Raw genomic sequence first — 21,505 nt, forward strand, 5'->3', positions numbered from 1 at the left:
GTGTGTGTGTGTGTGTGTGTGTGTGTGTGTGTGTGTGTGTGTGTGTGTGTGTGTGTGTGTGTGTGTGTGTGTGTGTGTGTGTGTGTGTGTGTGTGTGTGTGTGTGTGTGTGTCCAGGTGGTGGATGCTAACAAGCGTATCTCAGATGTTCCTGAGTGGTTTAAAGGGGCCCGATTAAACTATGCGGAAAACCTGCTGAAACACGCAGACCAGGACAAAGTGGCCCTGTACGCAGCCAGTGAGTACACACACACACACACACACACACACACACACACACACACACACACACACACACACACACACACACACACACACACACACACACACACACACACACATATATGTTATATATGTATATATGTTACTATGGCAACAGATGCCATGCGTTGGATGTTTTTATCATCTTAAGTAGGATCATTAGGATCGTGGTCTGCCGTGAGTCTTACTGAAACTAGGTAGGAAACACCTGTGCGCGGGCTGGACTTCATGCCTGCCCTGAACTACTCCATGGGTCCTATGAGCTGCACGCAAAGTCCCTGGAAACCCTTGTCTAGCTAGCTGCAGACTCTAATCAAACATTTACTCTAAGGCCCAATCTTACTACAGAATCAGACACTCTGTGTCAAGAGGAAAACCATTTATTGCAATGATATGACAGTGTGGCTGTGCCAGGGACCAGGGTTATCACCATGTTGGCTTGTGATGGAACATCTTTGTCAAAATGTTATTTTGAGTCAATATAATATTTGCTTTGAACTTGAACTAATTGACTCCAGATCTGTTCCCCGAGGAGGGAGAATACATGACTTTTCTGCATTCACCCAGCAGATGTCTAGTGCTAAGTTAGAGGTCAAGTGTCTTGCTCAGGGACCCCTCGACACGCAGACTGCTCGTTGGCGAGGGTCAAACCGGGAACGTTACGATTCCCAGACGGCCTCTCTGCTACTTTTGCTAGTTTTTAACTTGGATCCTGAAAAGTAACAGTTTTGGACATAATGAGAGACGATATTTTAGGAGCAGAACGATTGGCAAACAGGATCCATGAAATACAAAGGAGCTAGAATTCGCATCAGAATTGTTATCGTCTGTAACTGTCTATTCTTCTTAGCCAATTTAAATTAAGTCCAGTCTACGGTCTTTAAAGGCTATCGAGTCAATCCAAAATGACCTTTTACGTCTTGTAAACGGTTGGCTGTCTCAAAGCAGTTCTTTCCCGATTCTATCTCTCTCTGGTCTCAGAGCAGGAGTAAAAAGGCAGTGTTTTCTGTTCTTCTCTAAAGATAAAGGTCAATTCTCTCCAGATCTATAGAGCACTTAGTCTTGCATAGCCAGACAACTATTCCACAATCTCCGAATGCTATATAGAGTCTGGAACTATACCTCCTGAAATCCGAGTAACGGAAGCTGGCATTTCCGTTAATAACGAAAATATATTTTAAAATGTAATTTCTGATAAGCAGCAATATATATGCTTCGATGATTTTGGCACCACAGGTTTTTTGGCGTCTAGACAGGAGACAGGGTTGTAGGTGAGTCTGCGTCCATATGGCTTGTGTCCAGCTAGCTTCTTTTTTACTCATTTTTTCTCCCATTCTCATTCATCACCAGGTGAAAAAATGGTTTACAAAAAAGCCATGGGATATATATATATTTTATATATATAGTTTTTTGAAAGAAAAGGATAGGAAGATACAAATAAAGGAAGGAAGGAAGGAAGGAATGAAGGAACAAACGAACGAACGAGGGAAGAAGAAAGGAGGATTAAAGATAGATGCGAGTACAGAGCTACATGCGTGCGTCAGGTTATTAGTTTAACTCCCGATGCCTGCTCTGTCTCTCATATAGTAATGGATAGGCACTTCTAAAGAGTGTGTGTGTGTGTGTGTGTGTCTAACAGATCTAATAGTACACACACATACACATGCTCACAGAGGAGCTGTAATGTAATTGCACGGAGGGTCCATCAGTCACAGCGATGCAATGAACGTCAGCGAGCGTTTACTTAGAGATGCGAGGATCCTGGCCACAGCCTGTGGCTCCTCTCTGCCTCATGTCTCTCCAGTCTCCACGTCGCTCTCTGACACATGAGACGTGACGTCATGTTCTGCCCGTCGACCTGCCTTTTCAACGACTTTGTACGTCCACTGCGATCTGTCGAACCACTCAGAGATTAATTGGCCCTCTGGGCCCCCAGCCCCAAACCCCACCCCGCTCTTCTCCTCTGATTTACGTTGACATTATGCTGTGACGTTATTGGAGTGGATGAGTCAGCAGCAGTGGTGGTACTCAAGTTTTTTACTTAAGTGAAAGTATAGATAGATCAAATTGTGATGTACTTACTAGAAAATCTACAAGCTCACAATGCCTCGCATTACGATACATTGTGAGCTTGTAGGCCGGCTATGAAAAAAATAAATAAAGTACAATACCAGTAAAGCAAAATAAATACCTTAAAATTGTACAGCCTTTGGCCTCCTTATACTTAGTTACTTTACACCACTGGTCAGCAGTATGTGTCTCTGTGGGAGCAGCGTTGTGCAGAAGTAGCGAAAATAGCCAATCTACTGCACACGTTCACAAGCTAATAGGTCTGCTATTGTAGGTACTTTTTGGAAGTGGTTGGGGGACCAGTCCTGTCTCTGGATTTTATAAATATTTAACTGATGAAAAGCATTAAAAAGAGCTTGAGACTGAGCTAAATGTAGAACACATGCAGGTTCCATTTTTGATTAGGACTGACGCGTCACACACATCCACCTGGACGGACCGTGTATCAGAACGGAGAACAAAATTATCATTGTAATTATTATTCTTACTAACTTTTATTACTCCTAATTGTCCCTTCAGTGACTCTTACAGGGTCCATTTGGTTACATTGCATTACACACTCTCTGAGATATTAGGACAGGATAGGAGGAATTAACACTGAGGATTTCTTTACTTTGTACTCCGTTCTGACATTCTGAGCTGGTGTTTACCAGGGACGTGCAAATTATGTTAGAGAGGCAGGGGCTGAACTTTCTAAAAGGGCCTTTTGGTGAAAATATCAAAAATAGCAGACTCTCAAGCTCACAAACTGCCACGCTGAGACTCCTTGTGAGCTTGGAGGTCGGCTATTTCCGGTGCTTGATACCACACTGAACTAAGCAATGCATAATCATAAACCTTGGACACAGCAATTCTCTTGAAAGCTGCCTTCAGATATGGCATGGAAAGGGGGGCATTTGCATTTCATTCACCATAGTAAAAACTGCATTCATGGTCTGGAGAGGGTACTTTTTGCAGACAGGTAAAAGGGAAGGTGCTCAAGCCCCCTTTGATGTTTATGTGTGCACGTGCCTGGTGTTTTCAAGTACATGAAAGTGTCTGCCTGTCCTTCTGTCTCTCCCCCCCTCCCCCCCCCCCCCCCCCCAGCGGAGGCCAATGAAGAGATACAGAAGGTGACGTATGGAGAGCTGAGGAGAGACGTGGCGTTGTTCGCCGCCGCCATGCGGAAGATGGGCGTTCAGACAGGAGACAGGGTTGTAGGTGAGTCTGCGTCCATATGGCTTGTGTCCAGCTAGCTTCTTTTTTTACTCCTTTTTCTCCCCAATGTAGTCATTCATTATGCCAATGAATTCCTCCCCACACAAAATGTGTGTGTGTGTGTTGGCACTGCTGTTGTAAACTGACTCACCTGCCAGTGAGAAGCCCTCACCGGGAGGAGTCCTTAGTCCTACTCTCCCTGCTGACAGGTTCTGCCCCATGTGTAGTGACAAATAGTTATTACATGCACCTAACTTTACATTACAATACATTACATTACACATAACAAGTAGTGACAGCTAAACACGTAGAATGAACATAGAATAGAGGACTGCTTAAATCAAATGCCTGGGATGCACTGTGGTTAAGAGGGCATACAGTATGCGAGTTAGCTTGTAGTGAATGAGAATGAACGAGAAGTAACAGACTGAACATGAAAGTCTGCAATATTGATGGGAGAAGGACAGAGCTCGAGCAATGGAGATGAGAGAGAGAGTGTGAGGAACTTTGACACAGGGGTCAAAGGTGAGGCGCGACAGGCCAAAAGAGTGGAATGTTTTATCCAAACAGGAGGTCAGTTTGAACCCTGCCGTCCTGTACATCAAACAGCAGAGCAGGGGAGTACACACACGCACGCACGCACGCGCACGCACACACGCACGCACGCACGCACGCACGCACGCACGCACGCACGCACGCACACACACACACACACACACACACACACACACACACACACACACACACACTGTGTTGCATGCTTTTATTACTGTAGGACAGGGACAGTTTTCTTTTTTTTTCAGCCCAATGACCCCTTAGCTGAGAGAGATGAAGCAATTGGGAGGCTCTCTCCATTCCGACATGTCGCCACTCCGAAATTGACTTCTTATTGTCGGAGTGGCGACACTCCCATGGGGGTTCGGTTTAGGGTTAGGGTTAGAGATAGGGTTAGTGTCGGAATGGAGACATGTCGGAAAGGAGACATGTCGGAGTGGAGAGATGCACTCGAAGCAATTTTACACATATTGTGTTTGTAGATTCAACTTCTCCTACTTTTTCGTGGATCTGCTTGTAGATCTGCTATTTTCAGCCAATGTTCCCCTCAGAATAGGGATGCAAGGGTTCAAGTGGTTAATATAAAATATTTGACGGCCCCCTGTTGGTAACTTTGAGGACCCCCGTTGCATGTTGAAGACCCCTGTTGTAGGAGGTTAGAGGTTAGTGCATGCTGGAGAGCTGTGTACTGTATTGAGGGAAGAGGAATGACATTCCTCAGAGCAATTACGAGAATGCACTCGTGCAACAACGATGTCAGGTTTAGTAGGCTCTACTCTGTCAACGAAACATTTAGACAGGCCTCTACAATGGCACGCCCAAAATAGGAAGACCAGGTTGAAATACGTTTTTATTTGTTGAATATTTTATTAGACAGAAATGCAAAACGGCAGTACAGTCAGAAAAAAAAAAGTACTTGGGGGTCTTGGAGGACACCATGCAAGAAGGCACCAACCTGCTCATCGGATTGGAAGGAAGGGAGTCTGCCCTGGCTTCATGTTCCCATCTATCCGTCTCTCAATCCCTCCCTCCTTCGCTTTATTCTTTCATCTCTCCATCTTTTCCCTCCCTCCCTCTTTCCTTCCATCCCACCTGGCACTGTCCCATCTTTCCTCTGTGTGTGTGTGTGTGTGTGTGTGTGTGTGTGTGTGTGTTTAATGTGTGTGGTTGGAGGTACAGTACAGAGGGCAGGCACACGCGAGGCTCATTCTGAATGACACCATTCATTCATACACCATTTAACCCCTCCCCTCCACCCCCACACTAGTGTTGATTTTGACAGCAAAATATTTAGTTTGAATATTTAGTCTTTTTGCGACCGTAGGGAGCTACTTACTATGGAAACCTGCAGCAGTTGTGTCTGAAACGCTACCCTGAAACTCCTTCCCTGTGACTCTTGTCTACACATTTTTCATGGTAAACTGCAACCTCCGGTCGCAATAATATTCATCATAGTTTTAGTCGAAGAAAATACTACCACACAAGTGTGGGTCTTTTTACCTCCTAGTCATAGAGTGGTGTCATTGATATCGCCACTGTGTGCCTCACTCTATTGCTGATACCGGTACTGATAGAGCGTTGTAAACGTGGCTGTGGCTCTGTGGTGCAGTGGGACAGGGGTGCATCCTGACGTCACTTAACACTCATTTTCAACATTGAACCATGTCATCATAATATACCTTATACTGTTGTGTGGAAATAAGAAAAACGTAGCCTCACTCCTTCTCCCTCCTTCGGGGTCATGTGATCAGTGACAAATGGAAGGTGTACTATTTGGCTCCGCCCTCTAGGCTGCCTCATTCACTAGAAAGGTGAAACTCACTTCCAGCTGAAACAGTGCGACTTGTGTTTGTGTGTCCGTCTATCATGCTTCCTTCAATGCATGAAGAGTGAGCAGGCCGCTACTTTTGTATTTATTTTATCCCACAATTTTGTAAACCCATTTTTTCACCCAGTGTCAATTCTCTAATGTGATCTTGGGCGCTACACTCCCTCTGCCAACCTGGGGACTGACCTCATGCTTCCTTCTATGCATGAGGAGTCCAAGTTGCTTCTTTTCATGTGACAGGGGGAAGTTTCCCCGGTTGGACGTTGCACGTGGAAGGAACATGTTATTCCAACCAGTTCCTTTCTCCTCAATCAGGCGCCGTGGCTGGCCAGGTAGGGCCGGAAAAAAGACTAGGATTACTGCATGTTTTTTGTGAGGATACCACTACCTACCCGATAGGGACACGTATAGAACATGCAAACTCCACACAGCAAGGCCCTTTCGCCAATGGAGGGGAGAACACGCCTCTAGCGTCCCTGGCGGTAATCGAACCCGGGACCTTCTAGGTGTGAGGCGCTACAAAATACATTGTAAACAAATAAATAAATAAACACAAATCCAGTAAATCCAGCTGTAGCAAGTCTACTACTAGTAATGTACATATAAAGCGCTAATGAGCTGTATCCTGGGTGTTGAATGCGCACCATTATTGTCGGTCACTGACTGCAATCATCCCGAGGTCTGTGGTTTTGGTCAAATTCCCCTTCGGCCCGTTGCCAGCTGTGAGTCAGAACCTAAATCGCATTGGGTTTCTGTTGGGACTGCTTGCCTGTAGGTGTGTGTGTGGGCGCGCGCACCTGTTACGTGGGCGTGTGTACACCTGTACAGTATGTACTGAGCTGTTTGGACTGGGTTGGCGTCCAGGGTTTTCACTTACAACGAGGCTGTACAACACCGGTCTCAGTTCTCTCAACCACAGCCACCCGATGCACAGACTAGTTGCAACGACAAGACAACAAATATCGTTATCTCCATATTTTCTTTGCTTGCGCTGTGTTTTTTCGTAAATTAACTGCATTTTATTCCTGAAACGTAGCAGTTTTTTTAATTGTGAGGTTTCCAATCGACAGAGACGATATAGGGCTTAATAGGTTAAATGTCCTTTTTGCGTTTCAACAATAAATGTACTGTATGTTCACTTCAAATGAATCCTGCCCAGACCTTTTTTTTAGAATGCACCTTTCATATTCATCTTTAATAGTTGCACAGAAGTGTTTCAGGTGCACAGATGCAATGAAAATAAGATCCATTTTCGAAGTTGGATTATCACTTCCACAAACATCACATTTGTATATATTATCAAGAAACATACTGTGGTTTATTAAGTCTTGGTTGAATGCTTGATTCTGAATGGTCAATCGTTGAATTCAGCTGTGTATTATTTCTGGATAATGACCGCTCTGCTCTATAACAGACCTAAATAAAGGCTCAGAGCTCAAAGGCTCAGAGCACCTGGCTGTGCTGCTTGAATTCTGTGCTGTATCCGCCTTGACAGCCGTGTAAACGAACACACAGTGTCATTTACAACTAAACTTTGCTCTCAAGAAAGTGTTTTTTTTTTTTACATTTGAAGCGAGAAATAATAACTGAAAATTGATTATTTTTAACCGACACTTCCTTTTTTTCCGAAGCGACCGTGTTTCGCTGGGCAGATGGCCAGCGCAACACTTATGGAATTCTTTCATTACCATAAAGCTAAGGAAATAATAAGTTCATTTTGTTGTTACGTTTGGGTCAATTTATTATTTATTAAGTATCCATGTAGTAAGTGGTATAATTGACTTTGCACTGGTTGTTGTTAAAAAATATACCCCTTCACCCAGTTCAACAGGGGAAGCGCTCACTATCCCGACTATCCGCTGTTCCGACATGGTCGGCAGGTTAGTTACTTAGCGTCGGCAGGTTAGTTACAAGGCAGGTTAGTTACTTAGCGTAAGGCAGGTTAGTTACTTACTGAGGTTAGGTTTAGGGTTGGGGGTAGAGTTAGGTTTAGTTTTAGTGTCGGAATACCGGCCCGTCGGAACACTGATGCGGACTTGGCTTATTTCTTTACAGCTTCAGAATAAAACGCAGGGCTGTGCAATATGCAATGAATTAATTGACAGCGCACTGGTCGTTGTTGAGAAATAATTCCTGACAGCATGATTAAACACAGGCAAAGCAGAGCCTAGCGACACGCACTCTCACTTACCGACCCCTTCCCAGATGCTTCACTTGACCACACCAAAGGCATAAAGCTAACCTGACCTTAACCACACCGAAGGCAAAAACGTAACCGCGGACATGCGTTTGTGTAATGCAGCATGAGCATTGTCCCGCAAATCGATCCATTCTAAGTGCTTTAAGAGTGGATGTGAGTTCAAATGAAGGTCCACTCTCCAGGAAGAACCATGAACGGTAGGTTCCGTACGGAACCATTGTTTACTTAGATATGGAAGGATGACCTCCCACTTGGGTAATGACGCCCCCTGGCGATCATTCAGAGAAACTACTTCAGCTCCCGTACTAACGTAGGTAGGAAGGGCCTGTCACTCAAACCGGAGTGACCCGCCTCCAGGCTATATAAGCCCCCGGAGGCGGAAGTAACATCCTCTTAATACCACTCTCTGCCACATTCAGTGAAACAGAGGGGCATTACGTGGGAGGTCATCCTTCCATATCTAAGTAAACAATGGTTCCGTACGGAACCTACCGTTTACTGTCAATATTCCAGGATGACCTCCCACTTGGGATTCTTAAACTCCCCTCTAAGCCACAACCTACTCTCATACCCCCACACACCCCTCATACGGGTGAGCACAGCCCAAACGGGCTTGACCCATCACCCAGAAGGTCCCAGGCCCACCGGACCTGGGTGTGAAGGCATGAGAAAATAAAGAGAGACCCTGACAGACCGAAGTCCGCCTCATTCAACTAAATGAAAAGGACAAGTCCGCCTTATAAGTAAGACACACTATATAAGGAAAACACAGGGTCCCCCCAAAATACCCCAGGTGGCTACATGCCCACCTGTGGGAGGGGAAGATCCGACTCCTCTATGACGTAGAGGAGGCAACTGCACCCAGAACCGAATGCGCTAGCGAAGAGGATTCGATATCCAGGTGATAGTAGGCTGCAAAGGTAGAAGGCGAAGACCAATTCGCCGAAACACAAATCTCCTGAACGGAGACTCCCTTTGCCAGTGCCCACGAAGTAGCCACACCTCTAGTGCTATGGGCTTTAAGTGCCGCCGGCACTTCCACACCCGCACTAGAGTAAGCCAGCCTAATAGCATCCACAATCCACCTCGAAAGAGTGGGTCTAGACACCGGCTTTCTGACAAGAACATTGCCCATTTCCACGAAGAGCTGAGAAGAAGCTCTAGAACCAGCAGTCCTGTCACAGTAGGCCTTCAATGCCCTGACAGGACAAAGGCAATTCAGCCGTTCATCCTCCACCGAGACAAACGGAGGAGGATGAAAAGCCAGAAGAACAACAGGCTCCTTAGGAACCACCATGTTCTTAGGAACAAACTTAAGATGAGGCTTGAGCAACACCTTGAGATCATTGTTCATAAACTGCATGCACTCCGCAGACACCGAGAGAGCTTGCAGGTCACCAACTCTTTTAGCCGTGGCCAAAGCCAGCAAAAGAGCCGTCTTGAAACTCAAAAGTTTCAAAGGCATCCCTACAAGCGGCTCAAAGGGAGCCCGACAAAGGCCCCCTAGAACCACCTGCAGATCCCAAACTGGGAACAAAGACCTAGTCACCGGCCTCAAACGTTCAACTCCTTGCATGAACTTGATGACCTCCGGGACTTTAGAAGGTGCCTTGCCCGCCACCCCCAGGTGACAGGCATTAATAGCCGCCAAATACCCCCTAAGGGTAGAAAATGCCAGACCACTTTTCAAGCGGTTCTGCATAAATTCCAGAATTTCCTGGGCTGACGCCACATGAGCCACCACAGGTGGAACACGCGACTCACACCAGTCCTCAAAGGCATTCCACCTTCCATCATAAGACGCCCTCGTAGAGGGCGCCTTAGCACTCTGAATGGTAGCAACCACTTCAGAAGAAAAACCGGCTGCCAGCAGGTTTAACCTTTCACGTGCCAAACCCACAGGTCTAGGACCTGCAGGTCTTGGTGGAAGATCTCCCCCCTGGCCTGACTCAACAGGTCCCTGCACTGAGGCAGCTGCCAACCCGTTTCGCAAAGGAGAGGGGCGATCGCCGATCTCCACGTGCCCTTGAAGGGAGCCACCAGGAGCATCTCCAGACCGAACCTCCTGACTCTCTCCAGAGTGGGTCGGATTAAGTCGAAGGGGGGAAACGCGTACAGTAGACCTCTCGGCCACGTGTGCGCTAAGGCGTCCAACCCCAAGGGAGGACTGCCCTTCACCGCGAAGAACAACGGACACTTCGTATTCTCCGCTGACGCAAACAGGTCCGCCACTGGCTGACCGAACTTGCGAAAAATCTGGCTCGCCACCCTGGGGTGGAGAGACCAATCCTCGTAGCGAGGACCTCCCCTGGACAGGAGATCTGCTCCGCTGTTGAGGAGACCTGGGACGTGTAAGGCCCTGATCGACTTGAGGCGCGACAAGCACCAAACCGTCAATTCTCGAGCCAGACGGTCCAGTGGCAACGACGACAGGCCCCCCTGTTTGTTGACATAAAACATGGCCGTCGTATTGTCTGTCCTGACCAGGACGTGACAATGCAAAATCCAAGGCTCGAAATGCTTGAGCGCCAGGAGTATAGCCATCAACTCCAAATAGTTGATGTGACGACCCCTCATCTCCAGAGGCCAAAGCCCCTGCGCTGTGCGCCCCTCGAAAGTGGCTCCCCATCCACTGAGACTGGCGTCTGTCGTGATCGACTTGCGGGAAACCACCTCGCCAATCGAGACTCCGCTGGTGAGGAACCCCTCCACCAGCCACGGAGACAGGGCGATCGCGCAGGAAGGGGAAACCGTAACCTTCTTGTACTTCAAGGAGGGCGGGATCCCGAGGGATAACATCCATCTTTGAAAAGGTCTCATATGAAACCTGCCCAAACGCAACAGATGTACTGCGGAAGCCATCATTCCCGTCAGTACCATGCAACTCCTGTAAGTGACCTCCTGGCCCACTTGAAAGGAGTCGAGACATTCCCGAAACCTGTCCACCCTCTCCTCTGAGAGACGGGCCGACATGTCGGATGAGTCCAGAAGGACCCCAATGAATGTAAGACGACTTGCTGGAGTCAGCATGCTCTTGCCGTGGTTGACTATGAAACCTAAGGCCTTCAGGTGAGCCAAAACCACTTGTGTGTGACGCGCCACTTCGTGGGCGGAGCTCGCTGAAATCATCCAATCGTCGATGTACGTCGCCAACCTGACGCCCTGCTGTCTCAGCGGGGCGATGGCTGCTTCGGTCACTTTCACGAAAACCCTCGGGCTCAGTGACAGACCGAAAGGGAGTACTGTATACTCGTACAGGCGACCCTCGAAGGCGAACCGTAGGAATTTCCTGTGTGGGGGATAAATCTGGACGTGCTGATAAGCATCCTTCAGATCCACTGAACAGTGGAAATCCCCTTGCCTGACCGACCGTAACATGGTGGGTACAGTTAGCATCCTGAAAACGTATTTCTTCAGGTACACGTTTAGTGCCTTTAGGTCCAGGATGGGACGTAGCCCCCCCCCCTTTTTGGGCACCAGGAAATAACGGCTCCAAAATCCCATGCGGGATTGGGTCCTGTCCAGCTCCACTATAGCACCCTTGCTTAGCAATGAGCTGATCTCTTCTCTCAAAAGACTTGCTTTTAAACCACGCGCCCTGGTATGAATAACCCTGCTCGAAAGCGGGGGTATGTCTGCGAACTGTAACCTGTAACCCCTGGTTATCGTTCGAAATACCCAATGGCTCGGGTTGCATAACTTCCACTGGCGCGCGCAGCGTGCTAGCGTGTTTTGAGCGAGAGAAACCCCACCACTGTGCTTCCGTGACGGCGGAGCTTTTTGGCGGCCGGACCGGAAGTGGGGAACCTGCGTATCCGTATCCGGAACGACCGGATGCGGAGCGCAAGGGTTCAATAGGCCGCATGGCGGAAACACCTTCTGGTTGTACCGCTTGACTAGCGGAGCTATTTTGCGGCGGGACCGGAAGTGGGGAACCTGCGTATCCGTATCCGGAACACCCGGATGCGGAGCGCAGGGGTTCAATAGGCCGCAAGGCGGGAACACCTTCTGATTGTACCGCTTGACTAGCGGAGCTTTTTTTTTGCGGCCGGACCGGAAGCGGGGAGCTAGCGAATCCGTATCCGGTGAAACCGGAAGCGTTCGGTTTTCGCTCGATAGAGCGACAGGAAGAGCAAAGCGATTCGACTGATAAACAGACTCGCCCACAACTAAAGCATTCTCCCCTGACAGGAGAGGAACTTTTACGTTTAATACCTGCTCTAAGGCCTTTATGCTTGTCCCTTGACCCGGGCTCATAGTAGGCCGACAGAATTTCTGACTCAAGGTTAAATTCATAGCATCGCTCACGCGAGGGAAAATCCACTCGCGCGCATGAGGAACCATATAATTGTTTGACGTTAACATTACTGGTTGCTGATAAAACCTCTGACTGATTAAAGAGTCCTGACGGGACTCCATCATTCTTACAGGAGGCATGCATAAAGGAGTCATATTGTCGACGCGAGGGATATCCCACTCGCGCGCTTGAGGAACCACATAATTGTTTGACATTAACATTACTGGTTGCCGATAAAACCTGTGATTGATTATCGAGTCCTGACAGGACTTCATCATTACTACAGGAGGCATGCACGATGGGGTCGTCTGTGCTAGTGCGAGAGAGTTGGACAGAGACAGACTTTGCTCTTTCAACATATTTATTGTCGACACAGGAGGCATCAAATTCCACATTTTCATTTCCCCGACACGGGGTACAGAAAAACGCCCTCGTTTGGGGGGAGGGGGACCGAGAGACACCTCGGACCCCCGCCCCAGCACAATCCCCCTCTTCCGAGTGTCATTTGCGCTGTCCCCTACCGCGGCCACCGCGGTAGGAAGACTGCTGCCTGCCATCCTTGGACGGGCGGCGCGGCTGAGCGCGCTCGGGAACCACAACCTTGCTGCGGGGCCTGTCAGGCGCCCTGGCTGCAGAGGCTCCCCTGGAGGAAGACGAGTGCTTCTTAAAAGAAGCAGAGCGGCCCCTTTCCTTGACGCGGGAGGAGCGGGACGCCCTCCTAGCTTGCTGCGGTTCTTCCTGTGGCACTGTGGTGGACTCGACGATGTCCTTAGCCGCCTTGAAGAAGGTAACTCTACCCTGCAGCAGCTCCAAGCCCCCACCCATGAGGGTGGTGGGACTGTTCTCCATGTTAATGAGAGACTTGTACATCTCCCCGCGAGGACCTAGAGGCTTCTCGCCCACGTCCCTCTTAGGCTCGAGGTCGACATAGTCGAGCCAGCGGGCTCTCTCAGACTGGAGGTTGTAGTCCATGGACCTGCCCATCCACTTAACCGCATGCCAATTGACCTTCAGCATGATGTCAAATAAAGTGTTCAGTTCAGCTGTGTGCTCCCCCGTGGGCAGACCTTTGACCAGGTCCTTGGTGGAAGCGAGCAAGAGCTGGATTAGATTCAGGTCCTTAGCGGCCAGAGCAGCGGACCGGTAGGCGTTACGAGCCCTGTCCGACTGCAGCTTGTCCTCCAGGACAGTGAACCCCGGCGGGTTGGTGCCGACGGGGCCGACAAACGGCCCGTTTTTAGCCGTGCCTACATCCTTGTACTGGGGTCTGACGGAACCCAGAAATCTTTGTGTGTCTTCCATGAGGAATGGAGGGCCTTGGTGAAACCTTTCACCAGCGGCAGCCTGGAGAGGACATACGGGGCGGGAACCGAAGGCTCCTGCCCGGGCATTTCGTCATCATCCTCGGCCTCTTCAGAGGGGAGAGGAGGTGGCAACTCCTCTCCAACTCTGGCAAGAGCTCTCATGTAGACCGTGAGATGATCCAGCATTTCTGCTGCAGAATCGACGTCCTCTGCTCCCGCTTCACCCGCTTGACTGGCGGGTGGAGGGGCAGTGGTGCCTGAGGAGGACTGGGAGTTCCCTGCGGCGTCCAGTTGACGTGCTGGAGCCGCAGGGGCATTACCTTTCACTGTGACCGTGAGTCGAGAACCATCGTCCTCGACGGAGTCCTCCTCCTCCTCGGCCGTGTATCCAGAGTATTCAGAACCAGAACCCTCGCTGACAGGAGCTCAGGTCCGACTCTCGCCTGAAAGTCTGGACTGTTTTGGTGATGCTCACGTCGAGGGGAACGTCCCCGACGGTCACATCCGAGCGTTTCTTTTTGGGCACCGCGCCCGAAGGGGAAAAGGCTACCGGAGGGATGTTAGCCTTCTTGGTCGCCTTCTTAGCGGCGACTTCACCAGACCCGCCAGCTCCAGTGACAGTGGAGCTAGCTGCGGTCGGTTGCGCGGCAGGCGGTGTCTCATGTAGCACGGCGCCATCTTGACTTGGAATGGCGCGCTGTTTGCCAAACGGATCTCCGGAAGGCAGCACCGCACCTTGACCAACGGTGCGGGCCGCCTGGGGAAGGAAAGACTGGGCTGTGGGGTTGAGAGCAGTGGACCCACCTGGTGGAGCGCAGGCCCCGAGGCCTGCCCTGGCTAGGTAGAACCGGTGTACCAGTACATCGTGGTCGTAGGCCACGCAGAAGTCACAGAAAGGTCCTGCTCTCCCCTGAGGACTCAGTGCAGAGAAGGCGTGTGCAACGCCCATGCAGCCGACACAGAGAGGGTGAAGATCCTGTCCGTCGATGAGTCCTGGACAGCCTGGACATTGCCTCGGCAGGAAGGCCAGAGGATCCATGGCGAAGCACTGTAGATAGAGTTAACCAGAAGCAGACGAGCTAACAAGCTAACGGCTAAGGCTAGGCCACGCTTGATTCGGGCAGGGCCTGAACAAGCGGTAAGCAGTGTAGCTAACGTTAACAAATAGCAGACGAGCTAACAAGCTAACGGCTAATGCTATGCCACGCTTGCTTCGGCGGAGGCCTGAACAAGCAGTAATAATCCTTTGTTATAGAAGGAAATAACCGTCGCTTTAGGACGGGACAAGAATAAGTATTCTTAAGTACGGGTTAATTCAACACTCGCCGGTGGGCGACTCCAATGCCACCGCTTTAGGCTAATGCGCGAAGAATAATAATACAAAGGCTGAGTTTCAACTTATCTGAATGTGATATCGCAGAGAGTGAAAAGAGGATGTTACTTCCGCCTCCGGGGGCTTATATAGCCTGGAGGCGGGTCACTCCGGTTTGAGTGACAGGCCCTTCCTACCTACGTTAGTACGGGAGCTGAAGTAGTTTCTCTGAATGATCGCCAGGGGGCGTCATTACCCAAGTGGGAGGTCATCCTGGAATATTGACAGTAAACGTGCGTGCATGCGTGTTCAGAAGGAGTTGTACATTGCAGCATTGAGCACCATTAGCTAAATGAGTTAAGCCCTGTGGGAATCTCATTAGAAAGAGAGAGAGAGCGAGAGAGAGAGAGAGAGAGAGAGAGAGATGCAATCTCACTTCTTCCTCTCTCTCTCCCCTTCCTCTCGTTTCTCCTTTGATCCCCCTCCCCTCTCAATGAGTGATTGGGCCATTAATACCGATCGTGATATAAGACGGGTCCCGGACATCGAAGCCTCTGTACGTGTGTGTGTGTGTGTGTGTGTGTGTGTGTGTGTGTGTGTGTGTGCGTGTGTGTGCGTGTGTGTGAGAGAGATGTCCTTGGTCCAGGACGAGGGCATGTGTGCGTTGTCACAGTCTCCAATCTAGAGTTATATATGTGAGCACTTAGCTGATGAGGCCATAGCTGGAGTCAATGCACACACCAATATTGTACTTTTACTCCACTACAATTATTTGAAAAATGTCCCTGTACTGTATATATATTTTGGCCAGTTGAAAATAGCTGATCTACAAGCTCACTATGCAACACATTGTGAGCTTGTAGATCTGCTATTTTCAAAAGATTTTTTTAGACATGTTACACTTATATACTACATTTGAGAACTTTTTGTACTTTAAGTACATTTTGATGGCAGTACTTTTGTAAATGTTGAATTCAAGATTTTTACTTAAATGAGAGTGGATTTTGCCAATGCATTTCAATGGGAATGGCGTGAATGTATGGTCTTGGGCCATGATTTTTTATGATCTTGGACTGTCTTAAATGTAAAAGCAATACAAAACGCTGCAGCTCTGCTGCATTGTTCTCCCTTGTTCAGCACGTGTCAAAGAACGATATGTTAACTATGCCTCTCAGATTAGGTAATCCCACTGCTGTGTCTCTTGACACAACCAATGCTCTCTCCACAACAAAGCGGGAAACTTTCTTCACCGTAACTTCTACTGGTTATACAGTGATGTTGTCACACGTGACTAGGGATGGGTATCGTTCACCTTTGAATCGATACGATACCTTTTTCGATACCTGGGAATCGATACGATACCCTTTTCGATACCATTTTCGATACTTTTTATTTAAGTTTAACTTCAACACGGAAAGAGGGGTGACTCGCTGCTGCTGCGGTAGAGGAGAGGTGATGATGATGATCACACAGTGTGGCGGAGCGGAGAGTATAGACGTTAGATAATCATCATAATAATAAACATTATAGGCTATTGTCGGCTATTTTCCACAGTAACGAGTGTAGCAGTCATTAAACTCTCGGTAGCCCAACTGTTACAGATGCAACCGGCCAGGGGTGCGTTCCAGAGTATCGAAACGAGGTATCGTTCGTTTTTACATGAACCGATACCCGATAGTATCGACGTCATGCAATCGATACCATTAAAAGTATCGCAGACGATACCCATCCCTACACGTGACATATCAAATCATCTGCCATGTTGTTCTCGGCGGAACCGGGTGCTTCTTCATTGGATAGTTCTTGATTTATAAGTATTTTCTTTTATGTTAGCCGACTACGCAGCCGCCACGTGCGCTATTGCATGCTAAAAAGCTCCTCTCAGTGTTGAAGAACCTGTTATCCCTCCATGGCGGAGTAGAGTAGTGCATGTTCTCTCTCACTCTCTCGTGTAATCCTGCTCTGATGCTTTGAGTTGCAGCAGAGCTTCTAGTTCAGTGGGGTCAACCAGGTAGACAACCCACTGATTCAGGCTAAGCCCCCACCTCCCCTCCCCACACACACACACACACACACACACACACACACACACACACACACACAAACACACACACACACACACACACACACACACACACACACACACACACACACACACACACGCACACACGCACACGCACATTTACTTAACTCACTTCACTCACTGCCAAGCTACTGCAACTAGGTGACCTGAATTTATCTCAGGTTCACTGGGCCAAGCTTTGAAGCTCACCATTGTTGCTGCTAGTATGTTCTTCAACTCCAGTCAGGTTTGCAAGTGAGCCCCTCACATTGAATGTTTTTTTATCGAAGACCGCCACTGCCACATCTTGTGCATGTTTGTTGTACTAACACAGAAGAGGACTCGCTCACTGCATAGACATTTAAGGAATACTCCTTAGACTGAGACTTATATCATTTCATTTATTTTTTTAGCCCATAAAGTGCTCAGGTGCTCAGTGCAAAATAAAAAAGCAAACGTTTTGGTTTTCCTGGGACCTTTGTTAGTGCTTAAATGTTCAGTGTTGTACTAACACAGAAGGAGAGACATAGAAGTAAATGGTGCATTTATATAGTGCCTTTTATCCAAAGAGCTTCACATAGATTGTGCATCACATTCACCTATTCACACATGCATTCACACACCGAAACCATGCAAGGCACCAACCATCTGGAGCAATTAGGGGTACAGCGTCTTGCTCAAGGACACTTCGACATTAACTCTGGGGGAGCTCGGGATCGAACTGGGAACCTTCTGGTTCCCATCCGGCCTCTCTACCGGGCACACTCTAGCCCAGTGTTTCTCAATCTTTTTTGGCTCGAGTACCCCCTTTCCATTATTTTTGAATCCAAGTACCCCCTTTACCCGACAACAACGTTTTCCTCATAAAACTGCAATTAAAACCATAACTATGCTATGATAACCTCCCCTTTTCAATAATCTAACATCACAAAAAAGAAAGGGAGTGAGTGAGAGTTTAAAACGGTGCCTCCTGAACAGATTTATTTTAAGCACTTTTCATGTCAATAACTTGCATTCAATCATTCAAACACATCCCAGTTGCCTTTTCTCCATCTAATGTAATTGCAGTTAATGATTTAACTATGAATAATATTATCATGATTTATACTTCTATTTTTCTTTTTGGAGGTCATTTTCTGAGTACCCCCTTCAGTACCTCCGCGTACCCTTAGGGGTACACGTACCCCCATTTGAGAAACACTGCTCTAGCCCTTAGCCACTGCCGCCCCAGGAAAAAAAACATCTGAGTTGTCCGTGCCATGGCAGAGAATGTCACCTATCACCTGCTTCGGAGGCGTGAGCTGTGATATCACCTGTGATGTGTCAAGGGAACCAACCAACCCGACTGTAAAAATGTGTACACACACGGAGACAAGCTGTGACATTTCTCATGGTAAACTGCGACCTTCGGTCGCACTCATTCGTTATCTCTCTACTCTTATTTAGAAATGTCACAGCTTGTCTCCGTGTGTGTACACATTTTTACAGTCTATGGGTTGGTTCCCTTGACACATCACAGGTGATATCACAGGTGACATCACCTATGTGAAAGTCCATTTATGGTTCTTTCTTTCTTTCTTTCTTTCTTTCTTTCTTTCTTTCTTTCTTTAAGATTAGTTTTTGGCTTCTATGCATGCCTTTATTGATAGTTCAAGTGAAGACAGGAAAGATGGAGAGAGAGACCTGGGGAATGACATGCAGCAAAGGTCGACAGGAACGGGACTCGATTGTCAGGCATTAGAGCCTATGTGTTATGCACCTATAGGCCTGTCTGGTACTCTTCTTAGACGTTGCGTGTCCTTGGGAACCATTTAGCAGATTAACAGAGACATATATCACTGGAGGTCAGAATTAATTTACAGTCCTGCAATTGATGTTATATAGGATCATAACCACAGTGCTGTTAGCCCTCTCTCTCTCTCTCTCTCTCTCTCTCTCTCTCTCTCTCTCTCTCTCTCTCTCTCTCTCTCTCTCTCTTGGACTCTGTCCGTCCATATTCATTGGTTGCAATTGTAGTCCTACTACACCTACCATATTGAGGACCAACACAGGTGTTTGATTTTTCTGATTGGCACAGAACTAATGTTCTACGGCTACGCCAATCAGAACACCTGTGTTGGTCCTCAACATGACGCGTGTAGCCGTGTAGGACTACAACTGCAACCCATGAATACACACCTGATACCTGACCACTTACGTCTCTCATGTCACATGCTAATATTTGCATTGTGTGTGTGTGTGTGTGTGTGTGTGTGTGTGTGTGTGTGTGTGTGTGTGTGTGTGTGTGTGTGTGTGTGTGTGTGTGTGTGTGTGTGTGTGTGCGCGCGCGCGCGTGCGTGCGTGCGTGCGTGCGTGCGTGCGTGCGTGCGTGCGTGCGTGCGTGTGCGTGCGTGTGCGTGTGTGTGTGTGTGCTTCTCTCTCCAGGCTACCTCCCTAATGGGATCCATGCAGTGGAGGCCATGTTGGCTGCAGCCAGCATCGGAGCCATCTGGAGCTCCACCTCTGTTGACTTTGGAGTCAATGTAAGCAGCGTGTCGTGTGTGTGTGTGTGTGTGTGTGTGTGTGTGTGTGTGTGTGTGTGTGTGTGTGTGTGTGTACATGTGATGAGATGACAAGTATAGTAGAATTTGAGAAATGTGCATTGTGATGAGGACCCTTGTCTTATCCACTTCGGCCACATGGGGGCAGTATCACCTCAGCGATAGAAGGCAGAAAGAAAGTCGCTGTGGGTCGTGAGACTTTCTTTCTGCCTTCTATCGCTGAGGTGATACTGCCCCCATGTGGCCGAAGTGGATAACTACATGTGCCAATGAAAAATGAACTACCTGTAGTTAGATCAGCGGTTCTCAAACATTGTTTAACTTCTGGCTGGTGAAATGATATCCTGTATTGTCATGCAGAGTATCTGTCCTTTGTTAACCATCCCTTTAATGTCTATTATCTATTACTCACCCCTCACTTTTTTTAGTTTTTGTTGTTTTTGTAAGGCAATAATTTGATGATCAGCAGTGGTTCCCTATGGAGACCCAAAGAAACTCCTCAAATTATTGGTTTAGGAATGTGAAAACAAAGTTGATATCTATATCTATTTGGCCGTGGACCAACATCTGAAAATGTTTTGTGCCAGGGACCTCCAGAAGAGAAGATTTGTTGGGAGAAAGAAAAAAAAACATACAAATATACTATTTTTGAATTACGAGGTGTCTAGCCGACAGCGTTGTTGTGATACTTTTAAATTCAAGCTAAATGTATAATTTCTCTCTCTCTCTCTCTCTCTCTCTCTCTCTCTCTCTCTCTCTCTCTCTCTCTCTCAGGGCGTGCTGGACAGGTTTTCTCAGATCCAGCCCAAGTTGATCTTCTCCGTGGCGGCGGTGGTTTACAACGGCAAGACACACGACCACATGGAGAAGCTGACCAGCGTGGTCAAAGGTTAGGAACACTCAATCATCATCATCTGGTTGAAAACCTTGCAGACTCTCTGACCTTAGAAACAGCTGATGAGACGAGTTACGACATAAGATCAAACTTTCTCTAAATCCGCCAGGTGAAACAGGGTTGTTACAGTAATAACAACCAGTGTAAGGTAATAAAGTATGAGGTTTATGACTATTTTTGGTTAGGACATTGAACTACTGACGCACAGTTACTGATAAGCTACATGGATATTTCTCCTGATGTTTCTCCTGATTTTGTTCTATTGTTAAATGGGGCATATACTGTCTTTATCCAACAAGTAGGTCGGGAGTGGCTTATTGTCGGTATCAGCCGGTAACACAGTCTGTCCCCATTGCAATGCGCTAGACCCCTGGGAGATGGATTGCTGAGGTGGAGCTCCACACCTACCATCAGCTCCCAGTACTTGCCACACCCAAGCCGTGCTACTCATACCTCAGAACCCAGGCATTTCATTCAAAAGACAGCCTGGGTCAGCCTCCCCAGGAACTATGGATCCTGGGCGAAACACCTGGGAAAGAGGGAGTCCCGGGAGTGAGCCTTGTATTTTCTATTTCCTTAATCTACGGTATCCTTTAGGAATAACACGCAGGACTACGCACTCACGATGGAGGAGCTCACGGGAGCATCAGTGACAGCGACGATGTCTTAAAGGCTGTATGCGTAAATTATATAAATATCGCCGATGTGCCGACAAGCCGGGGAGGAGGAGGGAAGCAGGTCACATACATGTAGGTTGGTTTTGGTGAACCAATCAGGAGCCGGCGTTGAATTCCAGCGCAAAGTGTATCCGCCCATCTAGTGCTTAAACGTGGCCGGCTAGACTAGGCTACTTATCCGCTGAGTTGGCGTTGCCAGGGATCGTACCCATAACCTTGTGAGTCAAAGGCGAGAGCTACCCGGACACAAACCAAGGCGCTTCACATTCCTTACTCTACCGCCTGAGCCACTTCCGCCTTGCCTTGTT

General features: G+C 48.1%; 1 protein-coding gene across 1 annotated transcript in view; it reads left to right on the forward strand.

Annotated features, from left to right (window-relative positions):
* Window positions 1-21,505, forward strand: part of aacs (acetoacetyl-CoA synthetase) — a 78,704-nt gene that overhangs the window by 7,968 nt on the left and 49,231 nt on the right. Inside the window, exons 3-6 of the mRNA XM_080739344.1 lie at window positions 117-237; window positions 3,417-3,530; window positions 19,510-19,607; window positions 20,400-20,514. Coding sequence (XP_080595470.1) covers window positions 117-237; window positions 3,417-3,530; window positions 19,510-19,607; window positions 20,400-20,514 — 448 coding nt within the window. The remainder of the gene's footprint in view (window positions 1-116; window positions 238-3,416; window positions 3,531-19,509; window positions 19,608-20,399; window positions 20,515-21,505) is intronic.

This window comes from Nannobrachium achirus, assembly GCF_963921795.1.
Source record: "Nannobrachium achirus genome assembly, chromosome: 12".
In the NCBI taxonomy this organism is placed as follows: Eukaryota; Metazoa; Chordata; class Actinopteri; order Myctophiformes; family Myctophidae; genus Nannobrachium; species Nannobrachium achirus.